At 40.4% G+C, this 22,982-nt stretch overlaps 7 protein-coding genes across 7 annotated transcripts; 2 read left to right on the forward strand and 5 right to left on the reverse strand.

Annotated features, from left to right (window-relative positions):
* Nucleotides 1-825: 825 nt before the first annotated feature.
* Nucleotides 826-1,152, reverse strand: I206_101410 (uncharacterized protein; the record flags this gene model as incomplete). The annotated part of the gene is made up of 1 exon (XM_019158320.1): nt 826-1,152. The coding sequence occupies one exon, from the start codon at nt 1,150-1,152 to the stop codon at nt 826-828; it is 327 nt and encodes a 108-aa protein (XP_019008933.1).
* A 714-nt stretch (nt 1,153-1,866) lies between these two features.
* Nucleotides 1,867-3,233, reverse strand: I206_101411 (uncharacterized protein; the record flags this gene model as incomplete). Its single annotated transcript, XM_019158319.1, has 5 exons — nt 1,867-2,040; nt 2,112-2,212; nt 2,286-2,609; nt 2,675-2,762; nt 2,814-3,233. 5 exons carry the CDS (start codon nt 3,231-3,233, stop codon nt 1,867-1,869), a joined length of 1,107 nt encoding a protein of 368 aa, XP_019008932.1.
* A 302-nt stretch (nt 3,234-3,535) lies between these two features.
* Nucleotides 3,536-10,475, forward strand: I206_101412 (uncharacterized protein; the record flags this gene model as incomplete). The annotated part of the gene is made up of 11 exons (XM_070202382.1): nt 3,536-3,643; nt 3,702-3,840; nt 3,895-4,015; nt 4,073-4,163; nt 4,221-4,407; nt 4,456-8,783; nt 8,835-9,063; nt 9,126-9,259; nt 9,326-9,414; nt 9,473-10,354; nt 10,451-10,475. 11 exons carry the CDS (start codon nt 3,536-3,538, stop codon nt 10,473-10,475), a joined length of 6,333 nt encoding a protein of 2,110 aa, XP_070058483.1.
* Nucleotides 10,476-10,897: 422 nt separating this feature from the next.
* I206_101413 (uncharacterized protein) lies at nt 10,898-14,379 on the reverse strand (the record flags this gene model as incomplete). Its single annotated transcript, XM_070202383.1, has 15 exons — nt 10,898-10,926; nt 11,010-11,084; nt 11,181-11,423; nt 11,512-11,906; nt 11,972-12,084; nt 12,161-12,264; nt 12,336-12,651; nt 12,711-12,836; nt 12,891-13,145; nt 13,244-13,353; nt 13,443-13,509; nt 13,576-13,756; nt 13,828-13,847; nt 13,922-13,965; nt 14,061-14,379. 15 exons carry the CDS (start codon nt 14,377-14,379, stop codon nt 10,898-10,900), a joined length of 2,397 nt encoding a protein of 798 aa, XP_070058484.1.
* Nucleotides 14,380-14,948: 569 nt separating this feature from the next.
* Nucleotides 14,949-16,795, reverse strand: I206_101414 (uncharacterized protein; the record flags this gene model as incomplete). Its single annotated transcript, XM_019158316.1, has 4 exons — nt 14,949-15,068; nt 15,156-15,529; nt 15,586-15,803; nt 15,918-16,795. The coding sequence occupies 4 exons, from the start codon at nt 16,793-16,795 to the stop codon at nt 14,949-14,951; spliced, it is 1,590 nt and encodes a 529-aa protein (XP_019008929.1).
* A 576-nt stretch (nt 16,796-17,371) lies between these two features.
* I206_101415 (uncharacterized protein) lies at nt 17,372-20,237 on the forward strand (the record flags this gene model as incomplete). Its single annotated transcript, XM_070202384.1, has 11 exons — nt 17,372-17,555; nt 17,633-17,774; nt 17,850-17,946; nt 18,008-18,108; nt 18,179-18,310; nt 18,386-18,504; nt 18,560-18,994; nt 19,056-19,141; nt 19,217-19,349; nt 19,410-19,885; nt 19,956-20,237. The coding sequence occupies 11 exons, from the start codon at nt 17,372-17,374 to the stop codon at nt 20,235-20,237; spliced, it is 2,187 nt and encodes a 728-aa protein (XP_070058485.1).
* A 315-nt stretch (nt 20,238-20,552) lies between these two features.
* I206_101416 (uncharacterized protein) lies at nt 20,553-22,839 on the reverse strand (the record flags this gene model as incomplete). Its single annotated transcript, XM_019158314.1, has 5 exons — nt 20,553-20,807; nt 20,895-21,104; nt 21,162-21,408; nt 21,495-21,850; nt 21,946-22,839. 5 exons carry the CDS (start codon nt 22,837-22,839, stop codon nt 20,553-20,555), a joined length of 1,962 nt encoding a protein of 653 aa, XP_019008927.1.
* Nucleotides 22,840-22,982: the final 143 nt, after the last annotated feature.

A 22,982-nucleotide genomic window follows, 5' to 3' on the forward strand; every position in this document is an offset into this window, starting at 1 on the left:
AGCGCAAATAGCCCAAGGTCAAACTTGGTCTCTACCGATATCATTAAGCTCAATCAATGCAAACATATGGAATTATCGATCAGGTAGCAAATCAAAGAGATGCAGATGCAAGATTAAACATGAAAAAAGACTAATATGTTCCACTATATAGCCAAGACTTCGGTGTCTGCGTAGTGACACTGTTCTACCCGTCTATCAAGTCTCGAAACGCAACCAAAGTACTATGGTAGCATCAAATTAGGCCATATAATCTTCAGTGCTGCTCTGCCGGAGCATTCCATGGCTCGCACGAGATCAAAGAGTTGAGAACCTTCTGCGACGTCTTATATTCGGAGATATTTTTCGAACGTAGCATGGTTGCAGCTGTTCTGTCGGCAACGTGATTATTGTTCTTTTGGTATACATCTGAACTTAGATAATTCACTAGGCTAAACATCGATGCTCTAATCCTTTCTGTCGCGGTCAAATCAGTAGAGTAGTTGATATATGACTTGACTACAGGCTGGACTGAGCGGTAATGGTCTGAGCTCTCGACACTGGTATGTTCTGGTGTTGAGTTTTGTCTGGACAAAAAGGGACAAACGGTTGAGATGAATGATTGTCTACGAGTTTTACCTGTCAAGCTGGGTTTGAAATCATCTGTGGAATGTAAAATACATCCATCAGTACCCTCTTTTGCTATTTTCGTTTGAATTTCTGACAAAGCGTCATAAGTATCGTCTTCAATAGGATGACAGACACACCAGTGATTGTTATTCTGATTAAGAGCTGTCGAAAGTTTTGTACAATATTCAATCATAGCCTTATCACCGTCCTCTTTAGTTTCTAAGTATATTTTCCTGATCTATTATCTTCAAGAAAAGCTCTTAATCCTTCTCTGATTTCTTGTTCGAAATACTTCTCAGTGAGTCTAGCGCCAACGGCAAGGGATGTACCTTTATGCCAAATGTGTTTTTCGACATTCTGAAGTTGTCGATCTAAGTTCAATTTTTCTTCCAACGAAATTTTTCCAGGACAAAAATAAATGACACTAGGTCTTTCATTTTCTCTTTCTGTTCCATAATAGTCGTCCCAGCTTATATCGGAAGATGGATCCCCGTATGCAGGTGGCACGGGCGCGAGCGATGACATCTGGTATGAGGGATTGGACATTTTCGGATAATGCGTGATCCAGATTGGAGGAAGTGGTGCGTGAGGAATTGAGGAGACCAGACAGTTCTGATGAGGGAAAGGTTTATTCGTATTCTTATAGTAGTTTGAGGACACTCATCCTGCAGAGTTTGTAAGCTGATCTGAGTTTATCCATATGTAATCTGTGAAAGGACCTTCAAAGTCCGGCTTCGATCATTGATCGGACTAGGGAAAGCTCGGTGACTCGTGATGAGCTCGATGTGACTCGCTTCGGTCATGGCTGTTTATATCGTCAAAGGACGTGCGTCATCGTTATCCGCTTGAGAGCCTAGGAAGAAGCTTCCTGTGTGTTTTGGCGACAAGTAAGCCTACAAATTCAGAGTGTCTGGACTCGCTGAATCGTTAAACAAAATTACAGTCTTTTGTCGTTATTCGACGTAAGGTGTTCGGGCTCTGCTGCAGACTTGACAATGAAAGGAGGAGACTCCTTTTAAGTGGCAGCTGAGTTTGAAGTCTGCGTCAATCGAGATAAGCAGTCCATTCGTTTCAAATGGAATCAGCTGCATGCACCTTGCGCAATTGGCAGCATTTCCAGCTCGTCACGCGCATACCAAACAGTCAGTCCTGGTAGCACTGGCGCGTCATGTCAGATAGGCAATTCCGCGCCATATCCCTATCTTGAGTGGTTGACCTAACCATCGACCGCGCGCATACATATGTTGTAATTGATAAATGCTACTGAGGCGCGGGGTCGCAATTCTTGACCAGCATTCTCGCTGTATCTAACGCGTTTTGTAGTATCTCATCGAAACGATCTGACTGCGCTTGACCTTCCGCCAACAAAGTGGGTACGTCCAATAATTCGATCTCAAGTTCGAACGACGATACAGCTTTCGCTTGCGCATTTTCCTGAGAGCGTGCGGGAATTGTCAGCATATGACCTTGAAGTATCGAAGCCTCAATGTGTATGGAATACTCACCTTGGACATGACATGCGTCAGATCTACTTGGCAGACTTGATGCCTGTAACTTGCTCTGTCTTTATCTCTTGTCATAGTTGGTGGACTGTCGGGCATGTCATCTGAAGTGTGATTATTTAGCTTTCTCAGGTTGGACTGGAATACGAGGTCCTTCAAGGAGCGGGTCGAACTCACATGGCTCTTCAACATTCACACTTATTCTCCAGTCAAATGCTGCTCCAGGACAGAAAACATTCATATCCGCTATACGCCTTTTCTTTACAACTTCCACTACCTCGCCAGTCTCTCTACTCCTACTGACTCGAATCTTTCCTCCTCGTCCACCTTGACCGTGAAACGAATCTGTCAGTTTAGATCTGGAAAAGTTCACTCTTCCTTGTTCAGGAGGAAGTGATACAGATTGTTGAGCCGCTTGATTTAGCAGATTGTTGAGTACTTTGTGCTGATATGGGTGCATCGTAGCGTGAAAAGGTCCGAGGGGATAATCAGGAGGCACAACTATTTACGCCGTCTTTGATCAGCTCGATCTCGTCCAGATGAGTTTATATGGGCAAATAACCCACTCATTTCACTTTGAGTAGGCATTCGTATTCGTCTTTGTGGATTTCCTTGATGATCAGGCGACATCAATATACCGAGTTTGATTTCAATCTAGTTATCGTGTTTTAGCTATACTCAGAGCTTGTCATTCAATAAACATACCTCCACATTATCTAATCCCGCTGCATTGGCCATTATGAAATCGCCTACCACGGCTGTGAAAGGATTTCTAGGAGCAATGTTGAATATTGAACCTGTTAATCGCACGGGACCGGCATTGTGATATTGTTGAATATGATGATCAGTATATTCCTCTGGTCTCGCTCTTTTCCTACTTGGTCCAGCTTCTCCTTCTGTTGAACGGGGAGCATACGTTGATGACCCATTATTGGTATTATATTCATTATGATAATCAGGTGTGGAAGTCGACGACATGTCGAGCTGAGAGCCAGGGTGCAGAGGGAGGGAAGGGTCGTAGTCCGGTGAAGCGTACCGAGGTGTAGGAGGGTCCCGGCTGTATGGAGGCGTCGGGAGGTTGGAAAAGTAGGGTGATCTATCGTGCAGGGGCACGTAAGGTGCCATAACCCTCTTGTATCAGGTCTATGTTGGTTTGAAGATGGAAAACCAATGACAAAATTATAGGTAAGACATCAGTTATAACAGGACTTGACATGTTCAATAAGGTCGAATGATATTATTTACGTAATCATCTGTGAAGCGCGTGTTGCTGCAGTTGGTCATGAAGAAGTTGAAATTCATGACATCCTCGCAATTCAAGATGCTCTTCTCCTTGTAGTTCCGAAGCAATTCACAACTAGCACAAGTTCCGCAAGCTTCTTATCCTCTAACAATCGCTCAGTAAGCTGTCTCACAAGTTCGGCAGCATGTTTGGAAACAGCGGCAACTCGTTCGGAGCTTTAGCAATGGACGACAATCAATCATCAGCTGGACCAAGTAGTCAAGTTATAGATGGAGACGAGGTAGATGTTGATGTGAGTTCAGTAAAACATAACTTAAGATGTCGTATCTAAATATATGATCTGTATTTAGTGGCTCAAGCTTGTCAAGCCGAATCACGATGTGGACGTCCGAGTCTCCGACAAAGTTGCATTAGAAGGGCTACCAGATGAGTGCAATTTGATGGTGGTTTCCAATAAATGGGATCTTCTCATCGTCGGGGGTGATAGCGGTAAGCACCTATCAAAGTACGAGAGCATTGAGAATTTCCTTAACCCCTACTCAGATATACGGATACATCGCTTATCGACCTTCCATAACATACTGGATGAAGCTCCGAAGGATGCTTCACCTTCCTCTGAAGCTATTCAGACTTTAGCCCTCCCGGCTAGACCTGTTTGGATTCGGTGAGTTGCCTACATAGTCTCGAGGTCGATATGAAATCACTGACTTAATCTTTACAGCCTGGCTCTAGATGAAGAGCGTCTGGTGATCGCTACCTCTAACGGCTCAGGCGTACACTGCTATAAGTTGAGGGATGTCATAAGCGATATCGTGGGTCTATTTTCAGCTCTCTCTGCGAAATCTCCTGAGCTGAATCCAGATTTGCAGACAACACCATATCATACTTTCACTACAGGTATACCCCCTCAACTGCTAGACGTTTTACCTAATCCTGCGCCATCGCCTGCCGACCAACAAGCTAGATTGATCGCCCTTCTGGGAAATGAAGGCTTAGTGGTAGCGGATATAGAAGGATGCTCTCAGTCAAGCCCTTTGCCGGGACCCTTCACGTGTGGTGAGTAGATCCGATCACATGGCGGGCTTGAACTGATGCCCCACCTAGCGAGTTGGTCCGCGAAGGGGAAACAAATTGTTGTTGGCACGCCTTCTGGCAAGTTAGTCCAGTACACTCCCGATGGCATCGCCAAAGCCGAAATACCCTCTCCGCCTGACCTAGATTCTTACTATCCCCTTTTCGTTCAGTGGCTGGAGAATGATTTGTTCCTTGTGTCATACGCACAGGAGGGTAGTCAGCCCGATGACCCAGTTGAGACGTATACGATTCATCGAAATAAGTCAGAAATCGTCTTTACCAAATTATTTGATCCGCTCAATACTATGGGTCTTCCCTCTCGATCAGGCTTGTATCGACACTTCTCGGGCCTCAGATCTTGGGGAGACAAAACGAAACATATCGCTTTAATCGTTTCGGGTGCGTCTTCCGAAATAGGTGTCTTACATGGAACAACAGAGACGCATATGGATGTGCCCAAATGGGAGGTGATCATACTGGAAGAGACTGCTAGAGGAGTCTTACCGGCCGGCAAAGTGGGTGTGAGAGATGATGCATCTGTCCTAGGTTTAGCTTTAGATTTAACGTCTACTAAGGTGATTCAACAAGGAATAGTAGGAGGAGTCGAATTACCAGACTTGCCACCACAACCCCGATTATTAGCTTATACCCAGGAAGGGACTATCGTATCTTTTGATATTAGATACAGTAATGCTGGACCGTATCATGGAATGATCACACCTCAGCCGATATCGAAATTGACTTCCGGTCGCACCGAAGCACCAGAAGGATCGATGTCGCAAACGCCCTCTGCACCTCCTGCTTCGGCATTCGGTTCTTCCGCTTTCGGATCAACAGGTTTTGGTCAGACTTCTCCGGCAAAACTTGCAAGTACTTTTGGATCCTCAGGTTTTGGAACTTCCCAAAAAACAGCTGGATTCGGGTCTTCATCATTCGGACAGGCCCCTACACCCAATTCGTCAACCTCCCAAGCTACCCCAAGCGCATTCGGTAACACTAGTCAACCAAGTGCATTTTCTGGATTTGGACAATCATTTACTCCATCCGCTTTTGGTCAATCAGCAAAACCAGCGGCCTTCGGGGCTTCTAGCACACCTAGCGCTTTTGGATCCAGTACCACGCCCACTTCAACGCCGTCCAAGCCAGCCGCTTTCGGTGCAAGCTCCACTCCTGTTCCAGCCTTTGGATCGTCCTCACAGCCGTCAAAACCCGCTGCATTCGGTACCTCCGCCTTTGGTAGCTCTTCAGGAACGACTGCCTTTGGCCAGTCAGCTTTTGGTCAACCCTCGAAACCCGCTGGATCGACTCCTAGCGCATTTGGCTCCCCCTCGATACCGTCTGGCCCAAAACCAGCATTTGCAGGTTTCGGATCAGCAAACAAACCGATTGGGTTTGGTGCTTCGGCATTCGGGCAAACACCGAAGTCAGAAGACAAGATTGCTGCTTCCCCATTTGGAAGCGGCGGATCAGCCTTTGGCACGACGAGCGCATTTGGGAACGCCGCAGGTGCATTTGGTTCGTCTAGTGCGTTCGGACAGAGCGCTTTCGGCCAGCAACCAACAACGACCCCCGCAGCAGAACCGCCGAAACCCGCGTTCGGGGGCTTTGGACCCAAACCTGACAGTTCACAAACACCCGCTTTCGGTGGATTTGGCCAAAAGCCACCACCACCGTCATCGACGGAACCCGCGAAGTCGGCTTTCGCCGGGTTCGGCAGCACCCCAAACCAATCGTCCGCGTTTGGTCATACCAAAGCTGCGTTACCTGAACCTAAAGCCGATGCAGTCAAAAGTGCAGAGTCAGATGATTTCGGCTTAGGCGGGTTCGCTTCTGCTTTAGATGGATCCGCAAAACCGAGTGCTGTGCCCGGTCTAGGCGAGTCTCCACCTGGTTCGCCCGTTGTGGGCGCTGGAAAGAACCCTGCCGGATCAGATGAAGACACACCACCCAGTTCACCACCCCTAAAGCCTGCTGCACTTCCTTCTATATCCTCCACCTCATCGACTGCATCGACATTCATTAAGCCAGCTACCGCATTCGGTAGTGCGCCCTCAGTCGGCAGTTTCGGTCAAACTTCGAAATCTACCACTCCTGCTTTCGGTGCTGGCTCTACCCCCGCAGCATTTGCAACTCCTCCTAGCTCTTCACCTTCGGCATTCGGCTCATCAGCCTTCGGAAAACCATCAACAATGGGCTCGTCATCCCCTTCAGCATTCGGATCAAGCGGTTTCGGCCAATCGTCTGTACCGGTTGCTTTTGGTAAATCTACCATTCCCGCCACTACAAAGCCTATAGGAAATATAAGCGGTGGTTTCAGTGCCTTTGGGGCCAAGTCAGAAGGAGAGAAAACAACGGGCGGGTTCGGTGGATTTGCGACTGCATCCGGAGTCTCAGTATTTGGCGGCAGTGCGGACCAGGGGAAGAAAACAAGCGGCTTTGCTGGGTTCGGTGGTTCGGGACCACCAACGCCGACTTCGGTATTTGGAATTGCTACCGATGGAGCTAAGAGAGATAACACCACTACCAGTGCATTTGGTGCTTCGTCAGCTTTCCCCTTCAGTGCCAGACCGACGGGTGCGACCCTTGAAAAAGCAGTGACTGAGAAAGCGCCGCCCAAGCCTGATGAGGGAGTTAAAGGGTATGATGTGCCTGAGCCGGAATCCGTTGAAGAAACGAAAGTCGAATCGATCACTCCGTCTGCCACTCCTGCTAAAACGCCTGTGGGATCCACAAGTCCTGATTTATCACCGGGCACGGCAACCGAAGATATTGCTCCGGAACCTGATCAGCTACCACATGATGCACCTTCAGACCCCGAGGAGTCTCATGTTGGGGTCGGATTCGCCTCCGTACAAGCACACTCTGATCAAGGCTCCGGCGATGGAGCGGAACTACACGAAGTGGAAGCAGTGGAAGAAGAATATGGAGACGAGTATAACGAGGAAGACTACGAGGATGAGTATGAAGAAGGCGAACACGAAGATGAAAACGACGAAGACGAAGAGGACTACGGAGAAGACGAGGAGGACTACGAGGACGAAGAGGACGAAGAGGACGAAGAGGATGAACTTGTACCAAGCGGACGAAGACGATCGACTTCAATTCCTCCTGACATGTCACCTATCAAGGAAGAAGCCTCTGATGAGCTCGCCTCGGACGACGGTGACGAAACAGAGCCCAAAGAGGCTGTTGAAGAGGAACAATCGTCGCCCGCCGAGAGGGCGACTGGTGAAACCGAAGATGAAGTCTCATCTCTCACCAAATCTCTCACCAAATCCCCTCCTACATGGTTCGCCAAACCTGTGAAGACCGATAAATCCGAGGAAGACGAAGAACCTGGGTCCCCTACTCCAGGATCGGAAGGTGCATCGTTGTTTGCTAGACTCAGCCCTGCACCCTCTGTACCAGATGCCAAACCAGACCCGCAACCTCCTGTGACTTCGAAGCTTTCCCAGTCATCATCATTCAAACACGCCTCGAGGACCAGCTCTCCACTGTCAGCTCCGCCGGAAAACGCAAGTACGACACCCGAATCCTCGCCGGCTAAGCCTTCGCCTACATCTGGGTTCTTCGGTACTAAACCCACTGAACCGACAATAGAAGCCAACGGCTCCATGGGTCAGGCATTTGCAGGCTTCGCTGGCTTCGGGTCAGCATCTACCAAATCTATCGAACAAGCTAAGACGGGCGAGGAAAAACAGGCACTGCCAGCGTTCGGCTTCCAGCCCACAACTGAGCAGAAAAAGACCAACGATCTGACATCTGCGCCACCTGCTCTAGGTGCATTCGGATCGTTCGGTAAAACCGCTGCGCCTAAAGATTCGGAAACTCCTGTCAATTCCGGCGGCGGCGGTTTATTCGGTGTACAACCCGTCAAGCTTTCGCAAATCGAAGCACAGAAAGTTGGATTCAGTCTCCTCGATAACAAGAAAGCTGAAGACGCTGGACGCAACTTGTCTGCTCCTTCGACCCCTGCTGCAGGATTTAGCTTGTTTGGAAACAAGCCAGCCGACTCGTCTAAAGTCCCATCGATCTTTGGCGCCGCCAAGCCGACTCCTTCTGCTACGACAAACCAGTCTAAGTCTGCCTTCGATCTTGGGCTAGGTCGACCAGGATCTATCACGAGCCCATCCGCTCCGCAGGAAAGTACCACTGATAGCAAGGCACCCCTATTCGCTTCTCAGCCTGAAAGCAAGCCGTTCTCACCTGTACAGGCGGTCCCAGCACCTCCAAGCAAGTTTTCAGTACCGTCACGACAAAGCGTGCCTCCTCCTGTCAATCGGCCAGCTGACGGATCTAAGTCGATGGGAGCGCTCATCGAGAGGATCATTTTGGCTCTAGGGGACGATATACAAAATGTAAGTCAGCTTACGTCGAGTCACGCCGACATATAGCTGATCATGAAATAGCTACGAGATGTGCTCAATGCAAATTCGAAATACCACCAATCTTTCGGTACAACAGGATTCCCTCCGATTACTTCAGAAAATCTTGCAGCACATGATGTCGTGGCTTTCTCCTCCGTCAATGACTTGACAAGCATTGTGGAAGGCCTCACCAAGGAATTAAGCGATCTGAGGAACAATGATAATTCTGCCGAACTGAATCTGGCCGAATTGCAATCTCGAATGCTGAAGAGTAAGTCGATCCTAATCTTCCTTATACCTTGGAGCGGAGATTGATTACAATGCATCTTAAAGCCGATATGAAGACCGGTCAAGCGGACAAATTCCTCAAAGCTCGTCAAGATCCTTCCTTTGCAAAGGTCATGCAAATCAAAGATCTTAGTCCGGAACAGGCTGCCAGTCAGACAAACCTTCGTAAAGCTGTGCACGTGAGTTACTGAAAGCGTACAAACGGTGATCACTACCTGCATTGCCTTGCTGATCCTTTACCTCAGGCCGCTGAGAGTAAGCTTGAAGACCTCGATGCATCGATCGCCGGGTTGAAACGTCGTGCTGAAAAGAGGGCACAAAGCAAGGTCGAGTCGTAAGTCTTTGATCATCATCGTTCATTCGGGTAAAGCTCAACGTACATTGATGGATAGGCAACAACCTGCTCTTGAACGAGTACAGCGTTCTGTAAGGAATATAGACGCAGCCATTCGTGATCGTCAACAAACTATCGATGAGCTAGCAAGGAGGATAGGGGGTATTAGATTACAATCACCCAACATAGCCTCCTCTGCTTCTCCTACTCGTAATACTCCGAGAAAGTCTACAGCCATATCGTCTGTCCCAGCTTCAAGAGCGATCAACCTCGAGCCTACCAAGGAAATCATGAAGGAAGTTGAGGACGCTTTAGATGTGGAGCGAACAAACAAAATGATCAGTAAATTGGAGAAGCTAAAAGTTGCTAGATTGACTAAACTTGAGGTGAAAGAAGCCAAAGCTGGCTATCAGAAGGGTATTAAAGGACCTATAATGATTGATGCTTTACCTTTACCTGGGCAATTACCTCCTTCTTTGATAAAATCGCCTCGTGCCAAGAAAGAAGAGGTACCACAACCAATTACCAGTATCTCAACCTCGACTCCATCATTTAATACTCCCTCTACACCGCAGAACGCACCTTTTTCACCTTTCACACCAATTACAAATAATAATAAAGATGGAAATGTTTCAACTTCTCCTTTAGGAGGATTTGGAGGAATTAAATTAAATTTAAATCCAGGAAATATATCTGATTTAACTAAATCAAATAATGGAGGTATTGGAGGAGGAGGAGGAGGAGGATCAACATCAATACATCGTGGATCAGGAGGAAGTGGAAATAGAACACATACAAGTGCTGCTAAATTTATTCCTACACAATCAACTTCTAATTCAATACCAGTAGGCGGAAGTGGATTATTTGAATTTAAAAATGATAAACAAGAAGAAGATAATAATATTAAAAAAGAACAAGGTAAACCATCTGGATTTTTCAGGTAAGTTTGTTTTTTTGTCACTAATTTTCCTATTCTTGGATCGCCAGTTGAATCGTTTGATTTACTCGTTATTGATTCGGTTTTGTCAATTTTCAGTTTCAGTGGTTTTGGTGCAAAATAATTTACGATCAAACTTGATAAGTATGAAAGGAAAATAGTTCAACTTTACATTTCAAATGGAATTTATCCAATGCTGTGTATTGCAACGCTTGCGAGAGGTACAATGATGTCAAGGATGAACAGAAGTTAAAATCAACTTGTATTTGTGTGATATCATATACAAACTAAATGCATATTTTATACAATAACTCTCCATTTCGGTCGATACAATGAACCTACATTCCGAATATAATGTTTGAGTCTTTCTAATTCTCTCGACTTCCTTTTCGTTTTTTGCCACAACATAATATCAAAGTATAATCATACAACAAACACAATATTCAAATTCATTTTTCGATAATTTTGTTCGTGTCAACTACGACAAGGTATTCATTTTAATTGATGAAATTTCCATTTATGATCAATTTATTTGAACCCTTCTTTCTAATACTCTGCAATTACAAGTTGTTTACCTAAAAAAGAAACATTTCAAAAATCAGAATCAGAATCAGAATCAATCTAAGAATTTTTTTCAACAAGGTTTGAAAATACTCACCAACAGCAGGTCTTCTTCTCCTAGCTTGTGGTAAAGCAGCTTGAACACCAACATCAAAGAAACCAAATCCTCCCACTAAAAGTAAAGAGTAAAGATACTAGCTTCAGCTCAATTTCCTCCTTTTTTTTTATAAAAAAACGTAAAAAAATAAATGAAATCATAAATACTCACACATACCATCTTCCTCTTTATCTTCATCACCATCCATTTCAACTTTTTTACCTGTTCTAGCATCTCTCATAACTCCTGTATGATCCATAAATGCTTCTGGACGTTCATTAGCTTCTTTCCATAATCCAATTAACATTTTTTGAACTTCATTTAAATAAGCTTGTAAAGTTTGAAGTAATCTACGAGTTTGTAAATGTTTTGAAGACATGCAAATTGATATACCCTCATCTTTTATAATATAACCTAAATCAATTATAAATTAGCATTTAAAACCTTGAACTTCAAAAATAAATAAATAACAAAACAATCAAGGAAAGATCATCGGACATACCTATACCGTATCCTTCTGGAGTGACTGGTCCAAAACCGAATAATCTCAATGCTGGATTTCCACAATTTGAAGTAGACAAAACACTAGTGCCTAATAGGTTATATGCTGGATCTTTAAACAACGCGGGAACTCTCGGTTTTTGATCAGGTATAGGTACATCGTCAATTGCACTACCTTCTCCACTCAGGACTGAGGTTTGAGTTTGAGGTGAGAATGCGATTGCAGATTGACTATTTGGTGATATTCTTCCTGTATCATCGCTATGACCATTACTATCTTCGGTGCCATTGTTGTATTTACCGCTTACTCCGTTTGTGGCTGAACTTCCTCTTGCTCGTGAAGCGTGATATGCTTGTATGTCTCTTTGAATCAATGAGTACATTGCGTACAGATGTCTACGTCATAGCAGTAGAATGATCAGAGCCGAAATGAAGGGAAACTGGGAAAGAAAGAAACTCACCGGTCTTGACCTAAGCCTTGACTACATTCTTTTGTCAATTGAGTGTGCCTCTTACAAGCCTTTCTTAAGGCTTCGATCTTGTCATGTACCGACGCATGGTCGGAGCAAAATGCCTACAGACAAGGTCATTCCACATAAGCCATCTTCTTACTCAGAATTTACGAAGATAAGCTAGTGAAGAAGGCTCACCTTGACAAAAGCGACTGATTCAGGCTGTACCGTACGAATAGCCTCGGTTCTTCCATGTAGGAAAGCCTTAGTCATAGCAGGTTCGTAGGTACTTTCCACTCGACCTATTGATTACCTCGAGTCATTAGTATCTAGCCAATTTGACATACTCATTTCAGGAAATTCCGATTCTCACCATAAAGACCATAATAAGCAGCTTGAATTGCCATTTGAACAAATGCATCCGGACTAAATCCATGTCTTTTGATAAAATCTCCTCCATATCCTTTAAATTCTAAAGCTTGACTATCATTTTGACAAATTAAATCACTTATTCTAGTTTCAGCATAACGTATACCAGCTAATAAATCAGGTGTAAGTTTCCATTCAAGTTTTTTAGGTTGAAATTCAAATTCTTCTTCTCCATCTTCTTCTTTAGGTGGTGATTTAGCTGATTTACAGAATGGTGATTGTTTTGATTTGAATAATGAAGGTGTTGAAGGGTTTATCGTCTATAATCAAATCGCTTTGTGAATAAATCATCGCGGAATGTGTCAAATAATAGACGTACTTTAGCAAAAAGTAAGACTAATTCGGTATATACGTCGGCAGCATATCTTAATACTGTATGACCATCAACACCAGTATGTTCAAAATTTATACCTGCTTCACCGTTTGAACAAACGATAATTTGGAGCTACAAAACTTATCAGCTGATTCGTAATTCAACGTTCCATATACTAATACTCACCTTATCATACCACCTATTCGTACATGTACCAGTTTGAACACCTCCTTCCAATTTATATCCCCCACAAAGGAAATTTCCACATAATTCAGCTAAATCTTCGGGTCCTGCATCATCTAAACAAACCACGAAAAGAGCAGATTCGACAACCGATAAACAGGATGCGTTAAGTTTGTTAGATTTAATCAATTCTGATCGGAGGTGTGACCATATTTTACGAGATTCTGTACTTAGTATTCCAACCGAATTGGCAGCAACCTGAAACAGGATATTACAAAATATTAGCTGATGTTGCGCTCTACGATGAATACGTTGGTTGATTTGCAGCAGACATAAATAGGTATACGCGCACTCACAGAATGTACAGGTGTTCTATCAGCATCTTTAACGATAGCTTCTAAGTTACTCAAAATTTCTCGATCTGTGAATATCGGTCTATTCTTCGAGTCAAGACAATCGAACCAGTCTGCCCCGTACAGATATGGCAATCAGTAATCGAGATTTTTACATCAATGCGAGATTAAGGCTCGTCAATTGAAATGTACTTTAACTTACAGAACTGTCCACGCCTGAGTACTACAATATGTTTACTTTCCTCATGAACTTCCATCCTGCATCCACGCTATAGCCAATCCCAATGTTAAATTAGCCAAATCATTCATTCAAATGTTCCAAACAATGTGCTCACATCTGTTGGCACACGACAAGCTCCAAATAATCTACCATATTGACTCATATCTAGCGGTATACCTCTAACTGTATCCGCTTGTAAATAACCATTACGTAGATCATGAATAAATGATAATGAAGATAAGATTAAAGAAGCTGCTCGGGATAATTGAGGATCACTTCGGGGAGTTACATCGGATCTGTAAAATTCGAATCGAAAAATTAGCCTTAATTTCTTTATTCGTTAAAAAGAAATCACTATATTACTAACGAAAGTACGAAGAAAGGGTTCTAAACCGTAATTTGGAGTTAGCTTCAATTACAGTAATATCCCTAATTAAATTATTTGTTCAATTATTACTTACTAAACTTAAAACAACAGAATCTGAATGAGATAAATAACTCTCATCTAAAAAAGAAATTATTAATTTAATTTAAAATTAAATTAGCTAAAAAAAAACCTTTATAAGAAAAAGAAAAAGAAAAAAAAGAATTTTTACTAACACCAAAATTCTTCAATATAAGAATCTTTATCTTTTGAATATTCTTTTAATTTTTTTTGCCATTTTTCACCTTCACCATTAGGTTTTAAAAATTCTTTTATAATTTCTTTTGTTTTTAAATGTTCTTCATTTGTTTGTAATTCTTTTAATGAAATTAAATATTTATTTAAAGTTTCTTTTAAAGGTGGTATAGGTAATTTAGGTAAATTTGGTGTTAATAATGCAGAAGATTTTGAACGTTTTGGTTCATGTGGAATATTTGATAATTTTGTTAATGTAATTTCTGAAGGTAATAAATCATTTATTGTTGATGATGACATTATTCGAAAATTTATGATGATACTTTTGAAATATTGGTCAGTTCAATCTCAATCTGTGTATAAAGTAGCGAATAAGATGATCAACTAAGAATATATATATATAAATAAGTAATTATCGAATCATCTATTACCCCAAGACCAAATAACATTCCTCGGGTTTACTAATAACTTACTATTATTCAAATGATCATAAACACCTTTTAACCGGAGATTGAAATTAAAAAGGTAAACTTGATAACCGGTTATCGTCATTCACCGGTAAAAACTCATCACATCCGATTAAAACCCAAACCCATACATAACAAGATTAATCAATATTTACTATTTTATACATTTTCTATATGATAAGATACTATCAGTATGGATAAAGCTATACTTATATGATCAGAAATGAGACACAAATAATCTATATATGTACTGTAATGTATCATGGATGTAAGATATGAAGAACACGTATAACGAATGTTGGAAATGCTACATAATTTCAATTCCATCTTGTCCAGTTCTCTATGCATCCCCTCATCGTAGTCCATGATTGACAGCGACCATTCAGATCTAGTACTTCCGGATTATTGAACCGATTGGGCTTGCGATATCGATTCCGAGGGTACTTGGGATACACTCTCAGTAACTGGTTGAGTACCAGGCATGTCCGCTAAAGTGGGTTTGAAGAACATGGTGGTGATGTACTACATTGACAACGAATCAGCCACATAGTCTTACTACCGGAGACAAGTCTTATGGCATTTGAAGGCGGGTTAACCAAATCGACTCACTTTCTTCCTATATCGAGTCGTCGTACCTACACCCAAAGTACCATTCCGTATCGCGCTTGCCGTCAAATGATTGAGAACTACATGATTAGGTACGGCCAAAATTGAATTATCGTCCAAGGTCGCAGGAGCCGAATAACCAGTTTGTTGAGCCATTGAAGGATCATGCGAATCCCACAATCGCTTGGAATCATTATTAACAATGACTTTATCCAATATTCTAGGTAATATAGGGGGAGGTGGAACAGCCGGTAAGTACGGTATAGTTTTCATGAAGGACTGATATTCTTCTGGAGAGAAGTGTGTAGGTAGTTCTTCGACATATTGCCAAAGGGTTAAAGCGGGTGGTATTGTTGTGGTCCAAGCTGACTCGTCGACTGAAGACAAGCACCCAAATTAGCTGCCGATAGACAAGGAGATTAGTAAAACTCACCATTCTCCTCTTTGACAGCTGGTTTAGCATCCATTGCCCATTCAGCTCGCATCTCCTCTTCTGTTTTGGGAGTTTCAACTTCAATCCAGTTGACTAAAGTACCGTCATCGTCCACAGCAGTCGAAATTTGCTTTGAGCATCGCCACGAGTCATCAACTATGAATTTTAGTCTGTATTGTCCAGGAGGAAGTCGCAGGGTGGTGTTAAAATCGTGAGTACTATTATATAGGGATTAGCTAATGGTCAGAGCTGTCACGGTCAAGGTCAGAGGAAGAGGAACTCCGGCTCGAGAAACAAGAGGGGTTCAACGAATCAAAAAGACACCGACTCACCTTCGATGCAACTTGATTCGTCCTTTCCAATTATCAGCGAAATTACCAGTTACATATACTGTCTTTCCACCTCCAGTCCAATGTACGGGTACATTCACCAAACCATCGTCAACGGGTTGAAGGGGTGTAGATTGTTCGCCTTGTTGTGTAGCCGAGGCATTGGGTGGTAAAGGTGTAGGAGCTTTTGTAGGTGGAGGAGGTGAAAGTCCTGCTGGTTTACCTAATGGAGGTGGTAATTCTTTTCCAGGTATAGGTATAGGTATAGATTTAGCGGCTGCTTCTTGAGCTGCAGTAGTTGGGAAATAAGGATTAGATTCATCTCCTCTATGTTGAATATTCGTATTTGGCATAGAAATAGGAGCTGATTTTGATGGAACATTATTATCCAATTTTGACATTGCTCCTAATGCGTTTGGATTAGTTAAAGGAGATGCCCTTCCTCCTAAAGCATGTTGCCATCTTTTCGTTGGTACTATATTTGAGGGAGGAATAGGTGGATCACTTGTATTTATTGGAGATGTTTTATTTGATGTTATTGCTGAAGTTGAAGGTGCAAGATGATGAGATGTATGAGTATGTACGGTTGGTACCGGAGCTGCAGGAGTTAAAGCTGATGGAGTAAAAGAAAGTTTATTTAAATCTGGAAGTTCTAATGATTTTCTACGTCTAGGTGATCCACTTCTACCACCTGATGGGGATGTAGGATTTGATGATTGAGGTGAAATATGTGTAGGGCGTTGAGGCATAGGTAATCTTAGATTTGGATGTCTGTGATGATGATGATGATGAGAAGATGAAGAGGAGGATTCTTCATCTTGTCTTTGTGAGTGATGTGGTGATGCTTGACCATGTTGATGTGATGAAGGTGTATTACCCATTATGGCAGTGATAAGAAGATTATACTAATTGTGAATTAGGCTACAGAGTTGATTATGAATGAATAAGTTACGTCTGATTGTCGCGTGTGAAAACGATTCAAAGAGGAACACTACACTTGAAAAGAGGGTTATCTCATTCATCAATAGGGTATTGGTGGATGAGTTATTTATGACTTTGTTACGATTGACGGTAAAGTCGTGATAAACTCGTGGGTCATATAATACGACTATACGTGTATGATTATTTATAGAATATAGAATATAGATAGATATGACAAAGGTGTTACTCGAGTGTGATAAATAATAATAATAGTGTATTTGAGTGATTTATGAGGTGTCAATCAACTCTTATACAATTGAATTTACTTGATTAGGTAATTTTGATAAACCCCGCATTAACCATCTCCAAGGCCCCTTTATCCTGATAACAATCACTCGTAATATCATTCTCATCACCCTGCAAGCTTATAACTAAATACTACATGTGCCGATAAGCAAACATAGATATATCATTAGTGTATCATATCCCATTCTCACAATAACACCTATAAGATCAAAGACCATAATCCACAAACAATGGCAACTCGTCCTGCACCACCCGCACCAGCAGGTGGAAGTGGACGAAGACATAATTCAATGAATCAATCTATGAATCATGGTCAATTTCAACAACAACAAAATGTACCTCGTCAAAAACCAAGAGTTGGTCAATATATAATAGAAAGAACATTAGGTACAGGTAGTTTTGGTAAAGTTAAATGTGAGTTAGCATAATATCTAATCTATCTATAAAAATGGGAACGTAAACTTACTTTTTATCCTTGTCATTTAATATAGTGGCCACTCATGCTATTACAGGTCATCAAGTCGCTCTTAAACTTATTAATAGAGCGAAAATTACGACTCCTGATATGAATGCTAGAGTTAAAAGAGAGATTCAGTATTTGAAAGTATTACGACATCCTCATATCATCAAGCTGTAAGTATAATCAACACTCTCTGTTCACGCAATTCTCAATATCAACAAAAAGCTGATTCACGGTACACTGTTCAGATACGAAGTAATCACTACTCCCACAGACGTTATTATGGTCATGGAATACGCAGGAGAAGAACTGTTTAATTATATAGTATCCAAGGGGAAGCATGGGGTGAGATAGATATGTTTCGACCTTGTGGAGAGGTGAAGCTGACTAAACCACCGCATAATAGATGACAGAGGAAGAAGCAAGACGTTTCTTCCAACAAATGATATCGGCTATAGAGTATTGTCATAGGCATCATATAGTCCATAGGGATTTAAAGCCGGAGAAGTGAGCAATTCCTTGTTTCTGATTCTGAACAACATTGCAGGATACTGATACTCCTCCTTCCCCCCTCTAGCCTATTTCTCGACTCAAGGAGGAATATCAAGATTGGAGATTTCGGTTTATCAAATTTGATGACAGATGGTGATTTCCTGAAGACAAGTTGTGGAAGTCCTAATTATGCTGCTCCAGAGGTCATATCCGGAAAGTGAGTTTAACGTGCTTTATGAATTCTCTAGGACATGATATATTCGTTGCTGACTTGTTTCTCTCACCTGTTCAGACTATACTCCGGTCCAGAAATTGATGTTTGGTCAGCCGGAGTAATCATGTATGTTCTACTATGTGGTAAATTACCATTCGATGATGAACACATCCCAACTCTGTTCAAGAAAATCGAGAGTAAGCCAAATGTTCATGTCAATCAGAAAAGCTGTGAGCTGACGAAGGCTTCTAGACGGTGTTTTCCATATCCCGTCACATGTTTCTGAGCCCGCCCGACACTTATTAAAGAGGATGTTAGAAGTTGATCCCTTGAAAAGAGCGACTATAAATGAGATTCGACAAATGCCATTCTTTCAAGATAATTTACCACGTTATCTCGAACCTTTGCCTGAGATGGATAGGTACCCCGCATTACCAATGGACGATATGACAACTCTCCTACTCATCAATGAGGGTCAAGCCGATCCCAGAAAGGTTGCTGAAGCGAAAGGAATGATCTTCACAGAAGATTTAGGTATAATAGATCCAGATATCGTGGAAGAACTCTTAGACAAGATCTCGACTTATAACGAGCCGACGGTTTGGGATGCGTTACAACGGGAAGGCGATAACCAGGTTAAAGTCGCCTATCAGCTAGTCAGGGATCATAGGAGAATATTGAAAGATTGTGGGTACATTCATGTAATTCTCTTGAGTGTGAGGTACTAATGTGATGGCATGGTTAATAGCATATGGGTTCGAGGAGGATGAAGATATGTCGGCTATGGAAGAGTTCATGGCTTCTTCGCCGCCTGCTTGGAATGCGGATATACCTGTGAGCTTTGACAACCGATATCGGAACACCCGAGGTCTGGACGAGAGATGCTGACTCGACGACTCGCTTCTCTAGCCTCCCTCATCATTAACACAGAACGGCGCAGATGAACACCCAGATATAGACGAGGAAGTTGATCTCGAAATTCAAGATATACCAAATGCCCATTTCGACGTTCTCGATAGTAGTTTACCTGGATACATGACTCGTAAGTCCAGCTCAAAATCCAGTCCAGGTCGAACAGTGCTGATTCTGGAATTCCGTATAGCTCCATCGTCTTCTGGACCATCGACGGCGACAGCGACACCCGTGACAGAAGTTCCTCAACCAGATCAATTATTAGAACAAGAAGCAGCGGAACAAGCTGCTCGAGCATTATTAGCAAGTCAAGTACCTGATCCTCCTAGAAGTAATAAAAGTATGTCAAAACCTAAGTGGCATTTTGGTATAAGATCAAGATCACCTCCAATGGAAGTTATGTTAGAAATTTATAAAACATTAAATGTATTAGGTATGCAATGGAAATTAAAAGAAGAAATTGCATTACCTGAAATTGGAGGTGCACCACCTGGTGGATATACTGAAGAAGTTGAAGCTGCACTTGAACAATATGCAGAAGCTCATAATGGAGAAAGACCAATAATGGGTAAAAAAGCACCAAATAAAAAAGAAATTTCATCACAAGAAAAAATTGCAGGTGGTTTATATCATGTTGAAACAAGAGCAAGATATGGTGATGTAATTGTAAGTTTTGTTTGTTTAAAGCCTAAAGAATATAAAATTGGTGCTGAAACTTTGTTTTTTGGGATTCAAGGTTCGTATGGATTTACAACTTTATAGAGTTGATGAACAACATTTTTTAGTTGATTTTCGTAATTTAGGTTATTATATGGTTACTGAAAAAGAAAAAGATGTTCCAGATGTTTCACGTCATGATTTTCCTATTAATTCAACTTCTTCAAATTTATCAGGAAAATTACATACGAAAGAAAATGGAATTATAAATGGAACTCAACAAAGTATAGGTGGAGTTAGTGGTCCATTTCATTTTTTAGAAATGGCTTGTCAATTAATTGCTGAACTTGCGAGTGGATAAGACGGTCACTTCTACTCAAATTCCTTTTGGTTTTGTTATACAGATTGATAGCTTGTCTGAACTAACTCATTATGACTTTTGTCTTTTGTTTTCATTAAGTATTTTAGATGTAATTGTTTATGTAGCATGTTAACCTCATTATCGATTTTGAGTCGGCCATTTTTTCGATAAAATCAACAAGTATAGATAAAGTCTTCATAACCTTTCAATGGGATTTCATTTAACTTAGTCTCAATTAGTAGCTATTATTACAAATTGTATACAACATAAGATATATGCATAAAATGTTATATGCTATAATTTTCCTTTAATCTACTATAACGCTCCCATCTTACTCATTTTCTTATCATGTCCTCTTGTTCTAGTAACATTTGAATGACCTCTACTTGATTTCCCATTTCCTCTATTACCACCACTTCCACCTCTACCACCACCTCTTCCTCTTCCTCCTCTACCATTTCCACCACCTCTAGAAGAAATATCATTTCCTTGACGATGCGAAGTAGGAGAAGAATCTCTTAAACGTGATAATCTATCTGCATGTGCAGCTAAAATATCTTCTTTATGTGGCTTTATATTCCCCAAAAAAAAAAACAAAGAAAAACCAAACTCAATTAGCTTTTATCATATATTCATATAGGAAAAAAAAAAACTTACATCTCTTTCTAACATTATTTTCCAACCTTCAATTTGACCATCATCCCATCCTATTATTTCTCTTAATTTTTTTCTTTCATTTGATCTTCTTGTTATACCATCTCTTTCAAATATTTTAGGATTTGTTATATATGAAGTACGTAATATATCAAGTTTTTGTTTATCAGATGGACCTGAAGGTGTTATTGTACCTGAAGATTCTTTTGAGATCTGATAAAAAAAGTCATTAATATCTTAGTATGACGATATTTTAAATATCTATCTCACCTTTACTCCATCTTCTTCGTTTAAATTATCATCATCATCATCATCACCTCTAGTATCTCCTCCAACTTTAATTCGACTAATAATTCCATCATCACCTTCTTCATAATCATCTTCATCATCGTCAAGCAAATTAGCATCTTTTAAAGCTCTTTTACGTTCTTCCTCTTCAACAACTTGATTTTCAACTAATCTCATAATTGATGCTCTAAGAGAATCAGGTATAGTATTTGATAATGTCGGTAAAGTTCTAACAAAACAAATTTAACTTAGTATAAATCTCAATACTACGCTTATACCTATAAAAGTAGGGTTTATAGTATTATATTAACTCACGATTCATCCTCTTTTAATCTTAATTTACTTATATCCAAATCTTCATCATTAAATATATTTCTTCTTTCAACTTTCGTATTTATTTTTAATTTCTCATTTCCATTAATTTGTACTTTAGGATCAAGTTGAGCTATAGGAATATCTTGTGAAAGATTTTGAATAGCAATTTTTAAATCATTTAAATCATTAGGTAAACCTTCTCCACCGTTTAAAATAATTTCAACAATTGGAGAAGCTTGTTCTGAAGGTGTAGCTCTTGAACCTTCAGGTAAAGAAGTGAAATTAGGATGAGATAATGCAGATAATAAAAGATAAGGTTGAAGAGTTGGAAAAAGTTTAAGTAAATATTTAACACGCTAAAGAAAATGTTTTCACATCCAAATTTAGTAAATAGTATGGTGGAAATATGATTTTTCGGAAAAAATCCTCCCAAATTTGAATTCTTACTTACAAGATCACTTTTCGCATTTTCGTTTCTTTGTTTTTCTAAAATATTTTTATAAATTTGATTTAAATCTCGATTACTTTTAAAAATAATTTCCCAATCATCTTTTAAAGAATTTCCATTTTGAAATAATTCTTTATTATTTGATAAAGATGAATTACCCATAAATTTGATTATATTTTCTTCTTCTTCTAATAATTCATTTCCTTTTAATGATGAATTATCTAAAAGTTCTTTACAAATCATTAAAATATCAGATTTAATTTCAATCTTAATTTTATCTTCTTCTAGTTTTTCATTTTGTTGTTGTTGTTGTTGTTGATGTTGTTGAATATCATTATTAATTGATTCATATACACTTTTTAAATTTTTAAATAGATTTTCAGAATTTTCTGAAAGAATTATTAATAATTCATCATGTGATCTAATTAAACAAAGTGAAATATTGATTATTTTTTTTAAATTTAATAGATTTAATTCATCATTTAATGATAATGATGATAATCGATTTAATAAATTTGGAATTATATCATGCTTGAATGTCATTACTAAATTTTGATTTTCATCATTTAAGAAACAATTTGAAAGTATCTCATTAATTGTTATTAAATTTAAAGGATAAGAAATTATACAATTTAATAAAATTGTTGAATTAATTAAATTAAATTCTTTAATTGTTGAAAATTCTAATAATTTCTTTAAAGGTATATTAGATTTTTTATAATTATAATTTGATGATGATGATGATAATTGAAGTGATGCGTATATATGTAATGTAATTTGTAATATTTGAAATGATTCTGTTGATGGTTTTTTATTTTCTAATTGATTTAATAAGTGAGGTAATAACTCAATCCATAAAGAAGGGGGAGGTAAAGTATTAGGTAGGTTAATTGACATTATGTTGATATAATGAAATGTGTGATTGATGATTATTGAGCTTCTCCCCTTGGGAGATTTGTTTGAATGTTAGCGCACCTCCTCGAGAAAGAAAGGTTTCAATTTTCTCGTGATTAACAGAGTAAATGAGTCGTTAATATTAT

This window comes from Kwoniella pini, chromosome 2, assembly GCF_000512605.2.
Source record: "Kwoniella pini CBS 10737 chromosome 2, complete sequence".
Taxonomy (NCBI): Eukaryota; Fungi; Basidiomycota; class Tremellomycetes; order Tremellales; family Cryptococcaceae; genus Kwoniella; species Kwoniella pini.